This window comes from Nanorana parkeri, unplaced genomic scaffold (assembly GCF_000935625.1).
Source record: "Nanorana parkeri isolate BGI_ZX_2015 unplaced genomic scaffold, ASM93562v1 scaffold750, whole genome shotgun sequence".
Taxonomy (NCBI): domain Eukaryota; kingdom Metazoa; phylum Chordata; class Amphibia; order Anura; family Dicroglossidae; genus Nanorana; species Nanorana parkeri.
In genome coordinates, this window is record NW_017307018.1 from 338,408 (window position 1) to 356,867 (window position 18,460).

The window sequence follows — 18,460 nt, forward strand, 5'->3', positions numbered from 1 at the left end:
CCCCCCCCCCCCAAAAAAAAACAAACTGCGGGGGTTAATGTAGTATTATACAGCACAGTGAATAAGGGTGGGGGAACTCCTTATTTTTCAGCCCACCACAGTGGAATTCACTGTTATGTAGCATAATACAGCACTGCATGTAGCACTTTATAGCAGTAACCATCTCTACCCAAAACTGCTGTCAGCTGTCCTTATCTACGCCAACTCCACACACTCCAACATAAGTTTAACAGAAACCCTGACTTTTTCAGGGATGGGGCTGACACTTTAGAAAACTGCCATTATTGGCCCTTTTATACCACCTGACCACGGTTCAAAGGCCAGGAATTGAATGGCAGGGCAGAATTAAATCAGAAGTAGGTCAACTGCATGAAATGTAACTTGGAAATATCCTAAATATAAACTGAAAGGACCTGTGAGCATGCAACACTTGTCCCTGTACACGTTGTTAATAGTTTTAATTTTTTTGTTTTTTGTTTTCTTGGCAAAAACAAAATTGTAACTGCACATGGTACTTTTATCATTATATTGGGTAGGTAATCCTTATGTTTGTGTATTTGCTTTTCTATGCACCAAATTCAATAAAAAAACTTATTAAAAAAAGGTTCTCAAGGAAACTCCCAAGCATGTTAATATAAATAATACCATGAAGACACCTTTTAAAAAAAATCACTGTGACATAGATATGAGGGTTGCGCTTGATGGCTGTAAGCTAACTCACTTATTTTTGTGACGCATTCCAAATTGTTTGTAATGCAGGTCCAGTAGTGACAGGTATAGCTCTGAAATTACATCTGTCAGTATTGCAAAATCTGTTATACATTTGTTTTCCTTTTCCTAGACACAGGAAATGTCTCAGATACATTAACTAAACTTGATGATGTTATTTTATAGATGGTTGTTATGGATGTTTACAATGCTCCAATGCACCATTTGCTAGTCCAGTGCTTTTTTTATAGCGTTTCAGCTCCCTGTGATAGCCAGTGTTGTTCTCTGTTTACTAGGAGCACACAGAACCCATGATATTGAGCTGGTGGCTGTTGCACTGACAAAGAACCATGATCTCCCTGTGTAATAAGCAGGACTGAGCTGTAAATTTAATAGCTCAGTCCTGCAGATATTTGGGGAGAAATTTCTACTGTTTCTCCCAGACAGGATGTAGGAGGTAGTTTCTCCCAAGGGGAAGGACACAGACAGCAAAAAAAAACTGAAGTGGTTCATACCATTCCCTACTCAATCCCATACCTCCCTACTTTGTGAGATGGGAAAAAGGGACACTAAGTATTTAGGCAAAGGACACACCTCTGCTGCACCTTCAGTAACGCAGACCATGCAGATTAATGTGCAAAAAAAAATATTAGTTTAACCCTGCTTTTTTACATCCCCACGTTTTCTTTGTTTTGTCTTTTCAAAGTAGCAAATAGAATAATTTGAAGGTGAGATAAAGTTTCGCGCACTAAACACTTTTCAGAGTTAATTCTTTTTTTTTATAGAGATCTATACTTCAGGTCAAAAAGAAGGGCAACTGAGGAAGAAAGAGAGAGAGAGAGAGAGAGAGAGGGATGTGGTTGCAAAAGAGGGGCAGTCCTTCCAAATGAGGGACAGTTTGAAGCTATGCAGTCCAAAACTAAAAAGAATTATCAGACATACACTTTAAAGAAGGACGGCCCTAGACTATACTTCATGTTGTTGGATTTAGCAGATGGGCTAAATTGCATATTCAGAAACACTACAACCTTTTAGGTCACACTACTGTTCCCCTGGACTTGCAAGCCCTACATCATGGAGGCAGACAAGCCGTAAAAATTCTGAAACAGCTGTATGCAAGCTAGTAATACTGGCTCTGTAAAATTATAGCTAAATCTGTGCTATACTCTAGTGGTTCTGGATGTACAGATGGCTAATAGGGACAAAAAGGAATCCTTTGCAGGACTCCAGCCACCAATGCATAGACAGAGACTGAGCTCCTTGTTTGTATGTTTTGTGCTGGAAATGAGGACGTGTAAATATCTTCTGTTATAAGGGGGCAATGCTGTACCTCAGGTACAGAAACCAAAACGATATTAACAGATGGGGGTAAATGCATTGATTAAAAGTGAATATCACTGCTCAAAATGCTTTTCCTGTTCATGTCCATGTAATGCCTCATAACTGCCAGTGTGCGGCATTTGACTACTGAAATTGTTTATTTTTTTTTCATTATGAATATGTTGCCAGAAAGCTTGGCTGCCTTGGAACAAGTTTCCTCACCAATTATACATGAACACTATGCAGCACTTCTGATAGGTTCAAGAAGTACATTTGCCTATTGGCAATGTGATTTGTAATACAATTTTCAGTATTTATTAACTATAAATCACAGCTAAAGTTGACCTCACATGAAAATACAAAATCAATAACAAAATATACTATTAAAATAAAATCCTACCTTGGACCCTGGCTCCTGGAACTTTTCTGAAGGCACTAGTGACCTCACTCCTGCACTGTGTCCTTGTCCAATGGGATTGCCCATACTGAACATTAAGGCACTTTATTGGACAGTGGAATTGCAATTGGCAGGGAGGGTCAGGACCCAGTAACAAACTAACTCAGAGAGAAGGAGTACAGGCAGCAAGTACAGGCAGTGTGGAATAGCTGAAGCTTCAGGTTTAGTCCTCTTTTACTGGATTACTTGTTTTCAACCACCCAGCAGCTGTTCTGGGCAATGTTAACAGCTCATCATATGATCTTTGATTTAATATGATAGTTCACTAACTATTGCTATCAGTGGGTATCTTTCGGTGTTTTTGTTTTTTTAAAGCCAGTTTTATCTAGAAAAAGCATAATGAATGATGTGTGCTTAAAGTGTATATAAACCCTAAGAACAAAAATGTGAATTCCAGCTTACCAGTACTTAGATGTGGTTGCTGCATTAGTTTTTGTTTTGTTTCACTGTACCGTATCTGTGGAGAAGCAGCGTTGTTACCCTAGAACAGAAGTAAGTGTTGGGACTACAGAATACTTCCTTTTCTCAATGCCATAACATGCAGGGTAGGGGGTGTTCTATAGTCCACTGAGGAGAACTGGGCAGGGTTAATAACAATGCTTGGGAGAAAACTGAAGTGTGCCTTTTTCAACAGTGTATTCAGCAGATGAAAAGAGAGCAAATAAGAGAAGTTCAGGTCTCATTCACACAGACCTATGATTATATGAATTTTTTGGACATTTCTAAATACATTCAAATGCATGGAATGATTGTAAATTGTATAATGCACACTGTGTATCACTTGCATTCAGGTGCATTCATTTTGGTTGCCTTTAAAAAAATATAGAAATGTGTACATCCAGGTGCAGTGTAAATGTACACAAATTTAAACGTGTTTATATTTAGAGTATCTACTGTAACTGCAGGAGAAATTGATCCAGGAAGTATAACGTTTCTTTATACTTCTCATATCAATTTCTTCTGTGTTTAAATAAAACCAATGTAGGTGCCCTACTTTAGGTAGTGATGGAAAGAACAATGTACTGTATCTTTTGCCTACTGACTTCCTATTTTACTAGATTATTCATTACATACTGATTCTCTCTGTCTATCCCCCTACCCCCACATCAGTCTTTTGTCCTGTTTGTTTTATATGTTATCTAGCCCCTGCAAAATTTTATTACGCATCATACTAACGGTTACCTGTCTAACAACCTCAAGTGCCCTTAGCTTTCCTCCTATGGGACCGTTCAAACGGTTAAGAAAGCAGTGTATTTTTCTGTGAAATATCTCGATATTAAAATGTGTTTCCTTCACTGCTCTATCATCCTGATGACGCCCTCCTTTATAATTCTATAGCCTGGAAGCCCTAATTTCTCTCTTGGAAAGCTGCTGCCCCCTCCTTTTTTTATATATTAATATATGACATGGTATGTATGACAACAATGTTGGGCTAAAACTGTGATATCCCCTTTATGGATGTTGTTTTCGAACTTTGTGTACTGCCTCATATTCTATTTGAAAAACTATTAAAAACTTTTGACGTTACATACTGATTCTATATAGAAAAAAATAAACTATTTTTTTGTCCTCAAATTATGTCTACAGCTCCATAAGTCTTTGGCTCAGAGGAGATGTTCAGCACCTTCGCTTGTGTTTCCAAAATCTCTTAGCAAACCATGGTCTACGGGAAGGTATGTAAGTACAGTCTGTATGCAGTCCTTTTAAATCTTTCCACAGAAAGGTGCCAACCTTCATATACTGCCTGCTACTTAAAGCTAAATTTTGGGCAAGTAACAGGGCATACAGTATTGTAACTGCAAGCTTGCTTTGTTAGTTTGTCATCCATTTCTTTGAAGATCATCCCAGTCTCCTCCCAAATTATCTTGAAAGGTTATTTTTGCATAATATACAGGCACAAAGGTTCTGCTGAGGAGACTGATCGCATCAGCCTGCTGTTTATGTGCTGGGTCACCAGTAACCTCTGCCCCCTTTTGTAGGTCTAAATAGGCAGCCATACCTCACTGCTTGCTATAGAATTTTATGATTGCAGGGCTAACTAAGCATCTCTTGCCCAACTCTATCTTTCTCCACCATACTGTGTCTCACACCCTTGAACAGCGATGCATGAGTGGAGTGGACTTGCTGTCCAACCTGTTCTGCTTTTGTCCACTCCTCTCTACTCCACGCTACATCCACTGTTCCCTTCATAAATTCACCAACACTCAATCGAGCTGCTTAGTGCAGAAACCCTAATTTTAAACCGTTTCTAACATTACCACACCCATGTGCATCTTTCCCTTGCTAGTTATAAATAACGTGAGCAACTGCTATTTTTTTTGGGATTGTTGCAGATACACCATAGGGGTCTTTAATTATTTATAACTTTAGTGATAAGCTGGGGCTTGGTGCGAACCCAATTTGCCCAAGCCTGCTCAAAACTGTGATCGACACACCCTCCTCCCAGTCCGATTATTTGTGGCAGATGCACTCCTAAGTATCACAAAAGAGCAGGGAATTCCTTCACCACAACTGTCGCAACACTTGGGCAGTGAGGGGGGCGGTGTCAGGCGAACTGGGTTTCACTGAACCAGGTCATCACTAGTTACTATATATAGGGGTCTATTCACAAAGCTGCCAAAGGATCTAGCCGTATCTTCGGCTGATTCTTCGGCTAGCTTCGGCCCCAGGACCCCTTCGGTTCAGTAGAACCGAAGGGCTGCTGTACGGGCTATTCCCTATAGCCTGTACAGCTCCCGATGTTGGCCAAGCGGCTCAGTCGAGCCGAAGGAATATGCCTCGGCTTGACTGAGGAGCGCTGAAAGCCGAAGCTGGTCGAATGGCTGGCCGATAGCCTGCTTCTGACAGGTGGGCAGAGCCAGCCGTCATCTCATGGCTGGCACCGGCCACTTGCAGAGAGATCAGCGTCCCTGGTTACCAGCTAAGCAGGGACGCTGTCATTACACACTGAGAGCGGCCTCTCCGTGTTCTCAGTGTGTAATGACAGATGTCACTTCTGGTTACCTGGTAACCAGGAACGCATCTGTCATTTTCTTCCCCGGACGCTCTGGGAGTATAATAGTCGATCGAGCAGAGTAAACCTATCCCTGCTCGGTTTTTTCTTTTTTTTCTTCTGACGGCAGCCCATAGGAAAGCGTAGTTGGATTCCTATTGGCTATTTCAATTTGCAATAGCCAATAGCAAACTAGCTATTGCACCGGCCCACTGCTGCTGTCAATCAGCAGAGGGGGACCTGCAGTTCTCCATCAGGTCTCCGTCTGGTGATTGACAGCAGCAGACGGCGGGTGCAATAGCTAGTTTGCAATTGGCTATTGCAAAGTGAAATAGCCAATAGGAATCTAGCTATGCTTTCCTATGGGGATTTTTTTTCTTTTTTTTTGACGGCAACAGAACCACCCGGCTAATAGAAAACAGTTGGGCAGAGCTAGCTGTCACTGCTAGCTCCGCACAATCGTTTTCTATTTTTTTGTTCTACTTTAACTATTTTTCTGTTCTGCTCGGTCCCACAGAGGGACCGAGCAGAACAGCCGAGCCGAATGCCGCTATTTACTCACTGCTGTTCGGCATCTATAAGAATAGACCAAACAGCAGCGAGTAGCCTGACGGAAATACGGCAGCTTAGTGAATAGACCCCATAGTACATGCCCCATATTGGATGCTCATAGTACAAAGCCTGTGTCGATGTGCATTTGTTCCTGTCAGATCAGCTTCTCTCCCGATCCAAGTCTATGGGAATTCATAAGTGCTTGAAGCAGGTCAAATGCAGATCAGAAGGAAGTTGTCTGAAGGTTAAATACACCTGTCAATGAATTCTGAATTATCTGCAAAGCTTCCAAAAGTGAGGTCAAAATCAAGCAGCATTTACCCATTGGCACAAGCCTTTAGGGCAGAGGTGCTTTGGTCCTGCAAATGTTACTACATATATTAGCAAATGTATGCAACAAAAGCCCTGTTAATCTAAATGTTAGGGGCTGTTTAATGAATTTTTCTGCACTAACAGGCTAGATTGAGTGCTGGGGAATTTTGACAGAACAGGAAGATACGTAGGCCTCTTTGCAGATCTGTGAATGTGCACTTACTCTGACCCACCTACACTGTTTAGGTGTTACATTTATTTGATCACCAAACAAGTGTGAGTATAAAAATTGCATGTGTTTGTGGCAAGGGGAAAACAGAAAATAAAGTCACTGCAAACGTATCTTCCTCTTTTTATAAATGCTAACCGGATATACCTTGGTGACATCTAAAACAATAAAAGAATAGGTGCATCCCACCCATAAACTATCCACCTACTTAAAGTTAAAGGTCCCAGTTATTGCAGGGTAGATGTTTTCACTGCATGTTTATATCCCTAGGAACAGAGTACTCTCCAACCTAATAAAAAAAAAATTCTATGCTTAAAATGCAAGGCATGTAAAAAGTCAGCACAAAAAGGTTAAAAATGATATTTTCAACCAAAATCAAATTAAGTTTGTTTGTATTAAAGCTTGAATAATAGGCTGATGCTTCAGCACATTCACATGCTGGGTTGCCCATGTGGCAAGATAAATTAAAAAACATTTTTACACTTCTGAGAAATGTCAACTATTAAAGGAGTAAAGCCAAACCTTTTTTTTGGCTTCACCTCTCATTTGGGTCACAGGAGCACATTCACTAATGTACTTGTGTGACCCAAAGTCAGCAGCGCGCTATATGCTGATAGAGCCATGCTGCAGATGGGAAGGATCCCTACAATATTGTCAGATTCCACCCCGCTGCCTGATTGACAGCTGACTCTGCTTCTCTAGAGCCAGAGCCAGCTGTACCCACCCCCTCCCTGGTCTGTCCCTCTTATGAGCGCAAGATGAACAGAGAGTGGAGGGGGGAAAACCTGTGGGAAGTGGCAACTGAGGGTCACTACTTCCTGCAGGAAAAAGCCATGAGCTGAGCAACCAGCGGTTCATGATCGCTTAGCTCATGATATACAGTATAGAGCTGCAGTGTTCCATGCCAGTTCTAAGCATTGCGAAGGATATAGTTTATTCTCCCAATACTTCTCCTTTAATCCTGTCATGATGATCTCACTTAATATAAATTGTGTGTGTTTGCGTGCGTGCGTGCGTGTGCGTGTATAGATAGATAGATATAACACAGACATAGGCGTATAATCAGGTAAGGGTTCAGAAATAGCTTTATTAATTGATTAACCAAATATCATATCCTTCCCTAATTAAACCAAGCCATCAATCTTGTGATAAAAAACAGATAGAAAACCAGGGGCAAGCCATTTTGATGGGCATGTACTTAGGCATGATTTTAAGACATAACACGCAATCATCACACAGCATCACGTCACACAGCTGTGACATAACATTTTTGGAGAGATATCACAGAAACTTAAAAAATAACATTATCTGAAAGCTGGAAGCCTCTCCTAATGCCAGTTTTTGACTGGGAAAAAACTCTAACCCTGCCATTTACCACTAAGATGTCTTTAAGAAGACCACCTCTTGCTTTGGTAGTGGCAAGGGCTAGTATAGAGCTCCGTAAAAAAAAAGGTCAAACCAAATGCTGCTGTAAAAAGAGTAGAAGCAGACTTCTGGATGTAGATGACAGATACCTTTAGGGAAAATGTAACAGGGTGCATCAAAATATGTAGACTCCTTCTTTCATTGTTTTATTGCCTATCTCTCAAAGAAAAGTTTCAGTAATCATCTGCGAATATCATTTGTCCTTTTTTGGCAATGTGTACCCTTACTCCATGCCTTACCAATACCATTAAAGGCAGATGGGGCCACAGAACCATGGATCAGAGTTATAAGTTGTCGTCTACTACTGTGCACAAGGAAGTTGGCATGCAGATCCAATAAAGTCTTCTTGAGGTTGAAGGCCCCAACACACTTCCCAAATAGAAAAATAGAACAGTAGAGAATGCCAGGAACTCAGTCCTCCGCACTTGGGACATGTTCTGAAACAAAACCAGATTGCAAACCGAATTCCACTTATTGCTCTGGCCAGGCTCCAGTACACCAAGTGGATCCAAGAATGGTCTTAAAACCTTTTGCGTTTACAACATCTGCGTATAAAGCTACATCAACAATAGACACTTACAGATGCTGGAAACAAGAACTCCCTTTGTAATCATGCATAAATCAATGCAGCATTTTTAAATGACTGCTTAATGGTTTTGTTATGCAAATAAATTGGTTAACTTTCTTATGCCTCGTGGGAGAAAATTCTTTCCATAGGCATGATTATGTTTGCAAATTCTAGAAGACCATGCAGCGTTTGCATCTGCTGTCTTTTGACTGTGACAAAACGAATTAATTAAACTCTGGAGTTAGTTCAGCTAGCTTGTCTGTAGGTAGCTTAAAAACCTTGTCAACCATGTTGATCCCGTATCCAGGAATGTTAGTCTGGTGATTGGACCTTGTGTCTTACAGCTGACACTGTAGAAAATGGAAGGTCCCTCTGCACTCCTTACAGCGTTCCTGGCTCAAATTGTAATGATGGTGCTCGCAGTGATAATCACGGATGGCACCGTGCACATCAACAGTAGAAAGCAGGAATCACTCAATGAATAGTTTTCAAAGAGTAAACGTCCATTTATTCAGACATATCGTCACAAACGAAAAGACCAACGTTTCGGGGCCGCACAGGATCCCTTCATCAGGGTGATAATGTGACCAAAGCAAAGCAAAATTCAGCATATGTTGACAATGATTACTACCACTAGGACCATGAAAAAGAAAGGCATCTAAACAGTGAATTCTGGAAAAATTGCCATTTTGTATTGAAGAACCCATTCCAATTAAAAAGAAAAAAACGATAAACTTCAAAAATAAGATATTGAGCTACACAATGGAAAGGTGCATATCAAAATAAAAAGATGAACGCAAACCAGATAGACTGGTTACAGACAGAAAACAGATTCCAATGTCACATGTTGCTAAAAGGGCCCCTGAACCAGCCTTTTTGACCAACAAAGAGGCCTATTACACCTCATGTCAAAACTGACAACCAGACTTCCCCTCAGAAGCCCATTATATGAACCATCAGCTAGGACAGATTCTCGCATGATTGGAATCCCACTCCAAACCATTGTTAGTACATATTGTTTTACAAGTTACCTGTTATACCTTTACACACTGTCTATGCAAAAACGTGTATGGAGATGAATCTATTTCACATCGCATTAAATAGTTGTATACAGGTTATTGTTGTGTGCTACTAGTCAATCCCCACAATAAGTAATTACAACCTGTTTTTCATATTTTTATTTCTAGATTAAAATTTTTATTTGTGTTAATTATTGTTGTATACAAAATAACTTGCAATTACGTTTTACTGAGCTTAAGCTCAAAAATAAATGTTTTCATCTCAGACAGGAAGACTATAAATAGTATTTGAAAGTGCAAAAATGTGCCGATTCTAATTCCGAACGCCAACATGTTTGAAAGAGCCTAGAATGGCATCATTGCAACTGCTTAACACAGCCTCTTAATTTTCCTCTAGGGTTTTATTTGCATAAGAGTCTTTGCCAAGCACTCAGCTGCTAATTGCAGAATAGGAAATAAATTGCCTGTTTTTAGCTTGAATATGTTTAAAGAATGGCTCAGACCTTCGATAAGGAGACATTATGCCACTTGCTGTCTGCCTATTGTGAATACACGGGCGGACGCTTCCCGGAAGCTGTGACATACAAGCAGTCTGTCCAATCTATAGCGCCCCCTCTGTCTCCAACGATTCCCCCCCCCCCACACCGATGCCGGTTATCCCAGGCTCCGCTGTCCCCCCTGGGGGCCTGGTACCGGCACAGCGGTTTCTAGTGATGACAGAAGAGAGATAAGCACTTCCCCACTGCTAATCTCTCCTCCTTCTCTCTCTAAAGGCGGAAGTGACGTGTGTTACATCACTTCCGCCTTTAGCTGTCATTTCTCTGGCTGCTATGACCAGAGAAGAAGCTGGTGAAGCAGATCTCTGCTTCATCAGCTTCTTTGGGGGTCCCTAGGTGACATTAGGGGTCTTAGAGACCCCTGATGTTTCAATAAAGAGGACCTGTCATTGTATATTGGCAATCACATAGGGGGCTTGTTAGCCCCCCCTATGTAAGAGCAATAAAGTTAAGTGTAAAAAAACAAAAACTAAAAAACAAAAACTAAAGTCACATATGCAAAAAGTAAAAAAAAACAACAAAATGTAAGCCCCCCACCCCCCGCGGGTGCGCCTACGTGCAAGAATGATTACGCCACACATGTTACATATCACCACGAACATCAGAGTGAGAACAATAATTCTAGAGCCATTAATCACTGATGACACTAAACTGATGAGCCTTAAAAGCTTTTAAAAAGCTTTTAAAAGCTTTTAAGGCGTCGCCTAAGGCTTGACAGTTGTTGCCAACTGTGATTGTCCTAAAACTGTCTCCTAACTCTAACCAAGTCAAAGCTATGAGGAATGTGAACTATGAATTTCTGTAATTTGATACAGTTATGTACAATAGGAGTTGGAAGAATTTCAGAAGTCAGGCAGTTGACAAGGCAGCAACTGTCAGACTTCAGGTGACATCTGACCCCCGACTAAGCAAGTAAAGCGCTTAATATGGCAGCAGATACAGTAAGTAATTTAGCAGAATTGTAATAATTTAAGACTGAATATTCAAATCCTTGCATAAGCCAAGTCATGACTGGTTGTCTGTAAGACTAGAAATGGTAAGTGGAATCAAAATTTAAAAAAAAAGCCCACTTTTAGAAAGCACAGCAATATGCTTTACAAAGCTGCTTAGTGCTCTGCTAGCTATGCTGGCTCCAAAGCCAGTGAAGTGCTATTAAAATGAACACCAGTTTTAGAATGAAAAAAAGCCAGGAGAGAGCCTGGTCACTTGACCTGTCGGCAATCTGACTGGCTCTCCTCCAATCATGAAGCTGTCTTTACTGAGTTAAGCAGTGAGAACACTTAAGGATACTACAGACTCCGTACTGTGGCCTGTAATATGCAGGCCATTGTATAGAGTAATTTGGTGGAATCTCTGTTTGTAAATCAGCCCACGAAGCTATGTGATGACTGGCCATCTTATTGGAATAAGTAAATGTTTCTGAATTGCACTGTGCCATGTTATCTCCTGTATTTCGGTCCAATAATGACCAGATGCAGCACCCTAGGCACCGGTACAATAAGGGGCAGTTTAGTATGCTGATATCATGTGATCACCTGCATTATGTAATAGGCTAACATGCTATTCTGCTCCTTGGGGTTGCATGGGTCGTTGTAGGGTTTTTTCTTATTTTATAAGGTTTTTAAAGAGTTCCTTGAAATACATAAATTTGTGAACTTGGAATATGCACTGTGTATTTTTGTGTTACTTTATTTAACTATAAAACCTATTATGCTTTTCAATTATTTAGTTTTGCAGTTAGAGTGTTTCATATATTTGATAAATCACTTAAAACCAGGGACCATTGGGTTGCTTGTTTGTTTATTCACATACTTGTTTGTTTATTGTTAAGATATAATGGAGGAAGGTGGGGAAAATTCACAGTTTCACTTATGTGGAACAAGCAAAGTTTAGAAGACCTAGGTGAAAAGCACAAGATTCTGCAATCTGTCACATGAGTTATACCACAAAGCAACCACAAAGCGTACTTCTGCTTGTTCTAAGAAAGGTCAGCTATCAGAGAAAACAACTTCAGTGCATGGAAATGTAATTAATCAAGAGTACATCAGTTTATACATACTGATAATTGATTAATAACACGAAAATTGACTTTCCCATAATAAATACATAAAAATTAACTTTTCTATAATAAATAAATGCTCTGTACCTTTAAATAAAGATGTCTCATTTCTTTTGATGCCATATGGCTAACTTTTTATGTAGATACCCTGTTTCCACAAAAATAAGACCTACCCCGAAAATAAGACCTAGTACTATTATTGGGAATTGCTAAAATATAAGACCTACCCCGAAAATAAGACCTAGTTGTGACCATTCCCAGGGCCGGTGGTGGCATAAGGGGGAACTTGAAGAGCTGCGGGAGAGGGAGGAGAGAATCAGCGGTGCCAATGAAACTAGCGGTAGAGGAAGTGAGGTGGCATCGGAGGGAGCAGAGCCGCATAAGCCGATGCCTCCTCTAGAGAGCCATCTCCTGTCACAGGCGGAGTCATACCAAATGCACTCCACCTGTGAGGAATCGATAGTGAAAGTGCGCTTTGCTCATTCTGGCCAGCGATTGGTTAGCAAATTTGGAAAGGTACGGCACCACTGATCACCATATTTTTGTACATGAATAAGTGTGGATGGTTGTACATTAAAAATAAGATCTACCCCGAAAATAAGACCTAGTGTGTTTTTTTGAGCCAAAAAAAATATAAGACAGTGTCTTATTTTCGGGGAAACACGGTATAATATATGATGAGATAAAGGGCAGACTGCCCCTTTAAATGTAATCTATTTATAAAAGGTTTGCAGAACTATTCATCCTGTGAACATCTTAGTTTCCAATTTGTACTGTATAATGGCCACCAAATGGAGTCGAGAAGCATAGGAAATTTCTATGCTCCATGGTTCCATCTAGTGCTCATAATTGGGTGTGACCAAAAAATAAGATGTTTGCAGGGCGAACAGCTCTGCGAATGTTTTATAAATACACATCACATGTCCATTTCAGATATGCAGGTCTGAACAAAAGATTCAGAATGGGGCTCTTTGAAATGAAGCTCTTAGTCTGTCAAAACATTCTCTTTCTTTATATGCTGTAATATTTCATATATCACATTTTATTAACACTTTGTATTGGAGGTTTAACCCCTTCATGACTGAGGCCCTTTTTTCAATTTTTGCACCCATGTTATATTCCACATTTTAGGCCTGAAAATGGCGTAAAACCCCCCAACATTATATATTTTCTGAATGCCAAGACCCTATAGAATAAAATGGTGGTAGTTGAAAATTTTTATGTTGCGCAATATTAGCGCAACTCCTTATTAAACCCCAAAATTTAGTGACAAATTTAATTAAATGCCCCAAAACACAACAAATTACCCATTTTTTTAATGAAATATAAAAGATGAGGTTACAACGAGTAAAACGATACCCAACATGCCCAGTTTACAGATTGCGTGCGACCACCCGATGCTGGCGACGTACACTGTACGTCGTCAGTCACGAAGGGGTTAAAGCTGAACTCCTCCAGGTAAACAGCTAAATACACATGAACTACATGTAAGGGAGTTGCTGTACCTGCCAAAGAATCTGTATGCTTATCCTTTCATTTCTGAGATTTGCATAGATCTGCCACAGTACAACCCTGTCTGCCTGTCTGACAGGGCAGGGGACCTTATATAGCTCATTGCATTGTTACTCATGCAATGATGTATTAATGCATTAATGTGTGTCTTTTATATCGGACTAGCATTCAGCTTTGAAGTATACCCTGTTTCCCTGAAAATAAGACCTAGTACTATTTTTGGGAATTGCTAAAATATAAGACCTACCCCGAAAATAAGACCTAGTTGTGACCATTCCCAGGGCCGGTGGTGGCATAAGGGGGAACTTGAAGAGCCGCGGGGGAGGCAGGAGAGAATCAGCAGTGCCAACGAAGCCAGCGCTAGAGGAAGCGCGGCGGCACCGGAGGGAGCAGAGCCGCATAAGTCGAGACCTCCTCTATAGCGCCGGCTCCTGTCACAGTCGGAGTGATACCAAATGCACTCCACCTGTGAGAAATCGATAGTGATAGTTCCTTCGCTCACTCCGGTTACCAAATTGCTCTTGGAAAGGTACGGCACCCCTGATTGCCCTGATCACCATATTTTTGTACATGAATACATGTAGACTGTTGTATATGAATAATTGTGGATTGTTGTACATTAAAAAAATAAAATAAGACCTACCCCAAAAATAAGACCTAGTGTGTTTTTTTGAGCCAAAAAAAATATAAGACAGTGTCTTATTTTCAGGGAAACACGGTATGTACACCCTAACTAAATTTGGTCTGCTAAAACACTGTGTCTTATTGCCATTTTTTTTATAACATCATTTAAAAAAAAAAATATCCTTTGTTTTATATCAGCAATGCTTAGCTCGTAAAGCCACTTTGCAGCCACTTCCTGTCCACATGCATGCATTCCAGCAATCGCTGCATGGCAATTCTCATGGAGGATTTTCTCATGGTGAGAACAGTAGACCTTGTGATAAGGTGACAACCACAAGCACATTTAGGTGACATGGACAGTGTTGTCATCCTATAAAAGAAAGTGCCTGAACAAGGACCTTCATGGCAGGAGACATGTTGTTAGGAGACATGTTGTTATTTTAATGAAAGCTGCAGATTTAAAGAAGAACTTTAAAGAGTTCAAGGGTTAAGTACACATTTTGTCTAGGGGGCTCAAATAAAGCTGTTTTACTCACCTGATCTTCAGTTGGCACTCCCCTTTCTCCCCCTCCGAACCTGCTGTGGAATATCCATCCACATAAGACGGTGTCAGCAGTCCTTAGACAACTGTAGCCCAGGGAAGAAGAGGCTGTGGAGACCAAACTAGCGGCCCAGCGGGACCAAGGATCAGGTGAGTATATCTGCCTTATTTTAGCCCAATAAATAAAATGAGCACTTAGCCCTTGCAGTGCGGGGGTAGCCCACATACAAACAAAAATGTTCATGTGGTTTTCAAGTTGTAATGAGAAAATGTTTGGGGCCCTAATCTGGCAAGAATTGCTCATAGCAAGTTTAAAAGTAAATAATTTATGAGATTTTTAGATTGGTTACAACTCTGATCCTAAATGTGTCATATAATAATAATAATTTCTTTTTTTTCTAGGGAGAACACTGGATGTTTCATATCCATTGAGCAATGTCCCTTTGTCTTGGGTTTATCCAGTGAAGATTCAGAGCTGATTTTGCATGAATGTGTCCAGCTGACTCAGGATTTGAAGACAAAGGAGAGATACCTCTTCCTCTTCAGTGATATGATTATAATTGCCAAGCTGAAGTAAGAATTTAATTATTTTTATATTTATTTCTTTAGTTTTGTGACATCCACTCCACTTCCACTGGGTTGGCTTCATTTTTTTCTTCATGGGTATTTTATAAGTTCCAGTTGTACCAGTGACTCTGTATGGTAATAGTTACTAATAATCATAGAATTGTCCTGCTAGGTCACTCGTATACATGATACCGCAAATAGAATAGCGATGATCAGTTTGAATCTTGTTTTCTGGACTGTTAAAGGTAGCATATGACACAATAAAACCTGGAATAACCTGCATGGTTGGAGAAGCCTACATCCCAGGAGTGGAGATAGGCCCATTTCACAAGGACGCTGTACAGATCCCCTGCTGATCCAAGCAGTATGGAATGGATTTGACTTTTGTGACATCTGTGTCCATTCAGTTTTTTTTACCTCCATTGCAAGAAAGAAGGAAAAAGTGAGCTATACAGACCCATATTGGGTCTATGAGGAGTTGGGTGTAAGGGGACATGAGTCTGGGGTAATCGGAAGTAAACAGATGCATGTCTGTTTACATCCAGCTGCCCATAGAGTTACATTGGGCTTCCAATCAGATCTGCCTGAAAAACTGACAGATGGATCTGATCGGACCACCCATGTGAAAGGGCCTTAGGCTGCTGTGTCTGTGAAATACAAAGCTGCATTAAATGTTGCCTTTTCAACTTTATTCATTTTTTTCCATCTGTATTAAACCATTGGGCCTTATACACTGAACATATGCAGAGCATTCCTAATCCTTTTTGGTTTAAAACATCTATCTATCTATCTATCTATCTATCTATCTATCTATCTATCTATCTATCTATCTATCTATCTATCTATCTATCTATCTATCTATCAGTCTACCTACTCTATCTGTCTGTCTGTCTGTCTGTCTGTGTACTGTATCTGTCTATCACAGTTAGGGGGGATTGATAACAAATTAGAAAGTCTTTTATGTTGCAAGAGAATTGGAAGTCCCACTTCATAACAGTCTTATTTCGTAACAGCTATTCAGAGGAATATCCTCTGCTAGATAGAAAGTGAAATTACACATAAAGCATCTCTACAGAATATATAAAAGTTTACAAGTCTTGTTTTGCACCTTAGAATAAATAAAATACAATAGTCTAAGGAGAACCAGTCAGAAATAGGAATAGGTAACTAGCTGGGGACATACTGAAACATTTACTGTGAAAATAGCTTAATGTATAAAAAAGTGCCTAAACCTCCATCAATTGTCTTGAAACTTTGCACGACCAACGTTTTTAACTTCCCAAACCTATCCTAGAAGTTTCATGGATTTTGGGCAAACGGCTAAAGCCCACCCCAGTGGGGGGAGCCTCGTTATGGAGTTGGGCGAGGACCTGGGTCTGTAGCATCAGGCGATAACCAGAAATCATACTTTTCTGTACGTTAAGCCACATTAAGATCCCCCAAAAAACAAGCTTAAGGTCACTCATTTGCCTTGTGGAAAACCAAAATCCATGAAACTAGGATAGGTTTGGGAAGTTGAAAACTTGAGTGGTGCACAGTTTCAAGGCAATTGATTGAGGTTTAGGTATTTTTTTTCCACATTAAGCTACATTAAGCCATTTTCACATTAAATGTTTTGGGATGTCTCACAAGCTGAATCTCTACTTTTACATTGATACCATAGTGCAGCCCTCTCTCAGGGGTACCTGTGTTGTGTTATTTTGTTGAATTTTTTTATTTTCAGAGCTGTGTGGTGTAGTCTCAGTGCTAAAGATAGGCACTTTCTCCAGGTTGCTGAAGGAGAGTAACCTTCTCAATTAGCCAAGCCTTTCACTGTGTTTTATGTCATTCTGACACTTTTAATAGAATAAATATAACAAAAAAGATCACTTTCTAAAGGAGAAGACTGCACCATTATAATAAGAGTGGAGATTCATACTATAACTAATGCTAACTAATGCAAATTAGACTCTAAGTAATACATCTAGCTAGAAAAAGACAGCTTTACATATAAAGTAATACACTCCCTTTGTAATATCCTTATGTGATGAGCATATTTCCCAGTGAGTAAGTTTAAACTTTAACTCTAGCCAGACAGAAGGCATAAGAAATTAATGTAGCTCTGTAATCATTAATGCATTGATACATGTATTTTTGAAGTGCAAGCAGTGTAAGCACCTGAATTTGACCTTTTGGTGCTGGCCACTAGACTAAGGTCATCTAGTAGCAGAAAAACAAAGTACTTCAGGGGAAATCTCTAGATTGGCGGTGATATTCTGAGTATTGCAGCAAAACCTGTTTTTGTTATTTTGCTATTCATGGGGTGTTCATTTTTCTTTGGAATTACATTTCTTATGTCCTTTATTTCTGCAGTGTGTTATATATTTTTTCCAATACTTTAAGATGAAATAAACAAATCAATATGATTTTAATTTTGTTGTCCCTATAGAAATTAGCAAATTCAACAGTGTTAAGATTCTGCTCCGTTTGCTTAAAGAAGAACTTTGAGCAAAACGTTTCCTATCCCTTGCGCTGGGGCTACCCCCACACTGCAAAGGTTAAGTGCTTGTTTTGGTCTAGATGCAAAAATAACAAAGTTATACTCACCTGAACCTCACAGCCAAATGGCTGTTCGAACGCTCCTCCATTGCAGCAATGGTATGTCCCTCAGCATCCTCACATCCTATACATTCTGTATTAGATGTGATGACTGACAGGATCTTAGACTGCTGCAGCGGAGAGGGGGAGAGGCGGGATGGTCAAGTCTAAGAGCCAGCCAGCTGCTAGGATTGGGCAAGTATAACTTTATTTTAGCACCTAGACGAAAAGGAGCACTTAATCCTTGCAGTGCGGGGGTAGCGTTAGGGTTAAGAAATGTTTTGCCTGAAGTTCTTCTGTAAGGAAGATGTTTGGGAGCTTTTGCAAGTTTGGGGACATTCAGAGAGCTGGTGACATGCATAATAGTGAGCCTGCTAATTATAATTAAGACAGGCTTAGGTTTTAATCCCCTTCCATGGCACAGTCCCCCCCCCCCCCACC

At 40.2% G+C, this 18,460-nt stretch overlaps 1 protein-coding gene across 1 annotated transcript in view; it reads left to right on the forward strand.

The window, feature by feature from the left end:
* The window catches only part of TAGAP (T-cell activation RhoGTPase activating protein), a 95,180-nt gene that overhangs the window by 41,457 nt on the left and 35,263 nt on the right, over nucleotides 1-18,460 (forward strand). The window contains exons 2-3 of the mRNA XM_018564425.1: nucleotides 4,073-4,158; nucleotides 15,278-15,448. Of these exons, the coding sequence (XP_018419927.1) occupies nucleotides 4,073-4,158; nucleotides 15,278-15,448 (257 nt within the window). The remainder of the gene's footprint in view (nucleotides 1-4,072; nucleotides 4,159-15,277; nucleotides 15,449-18,460) is intronic.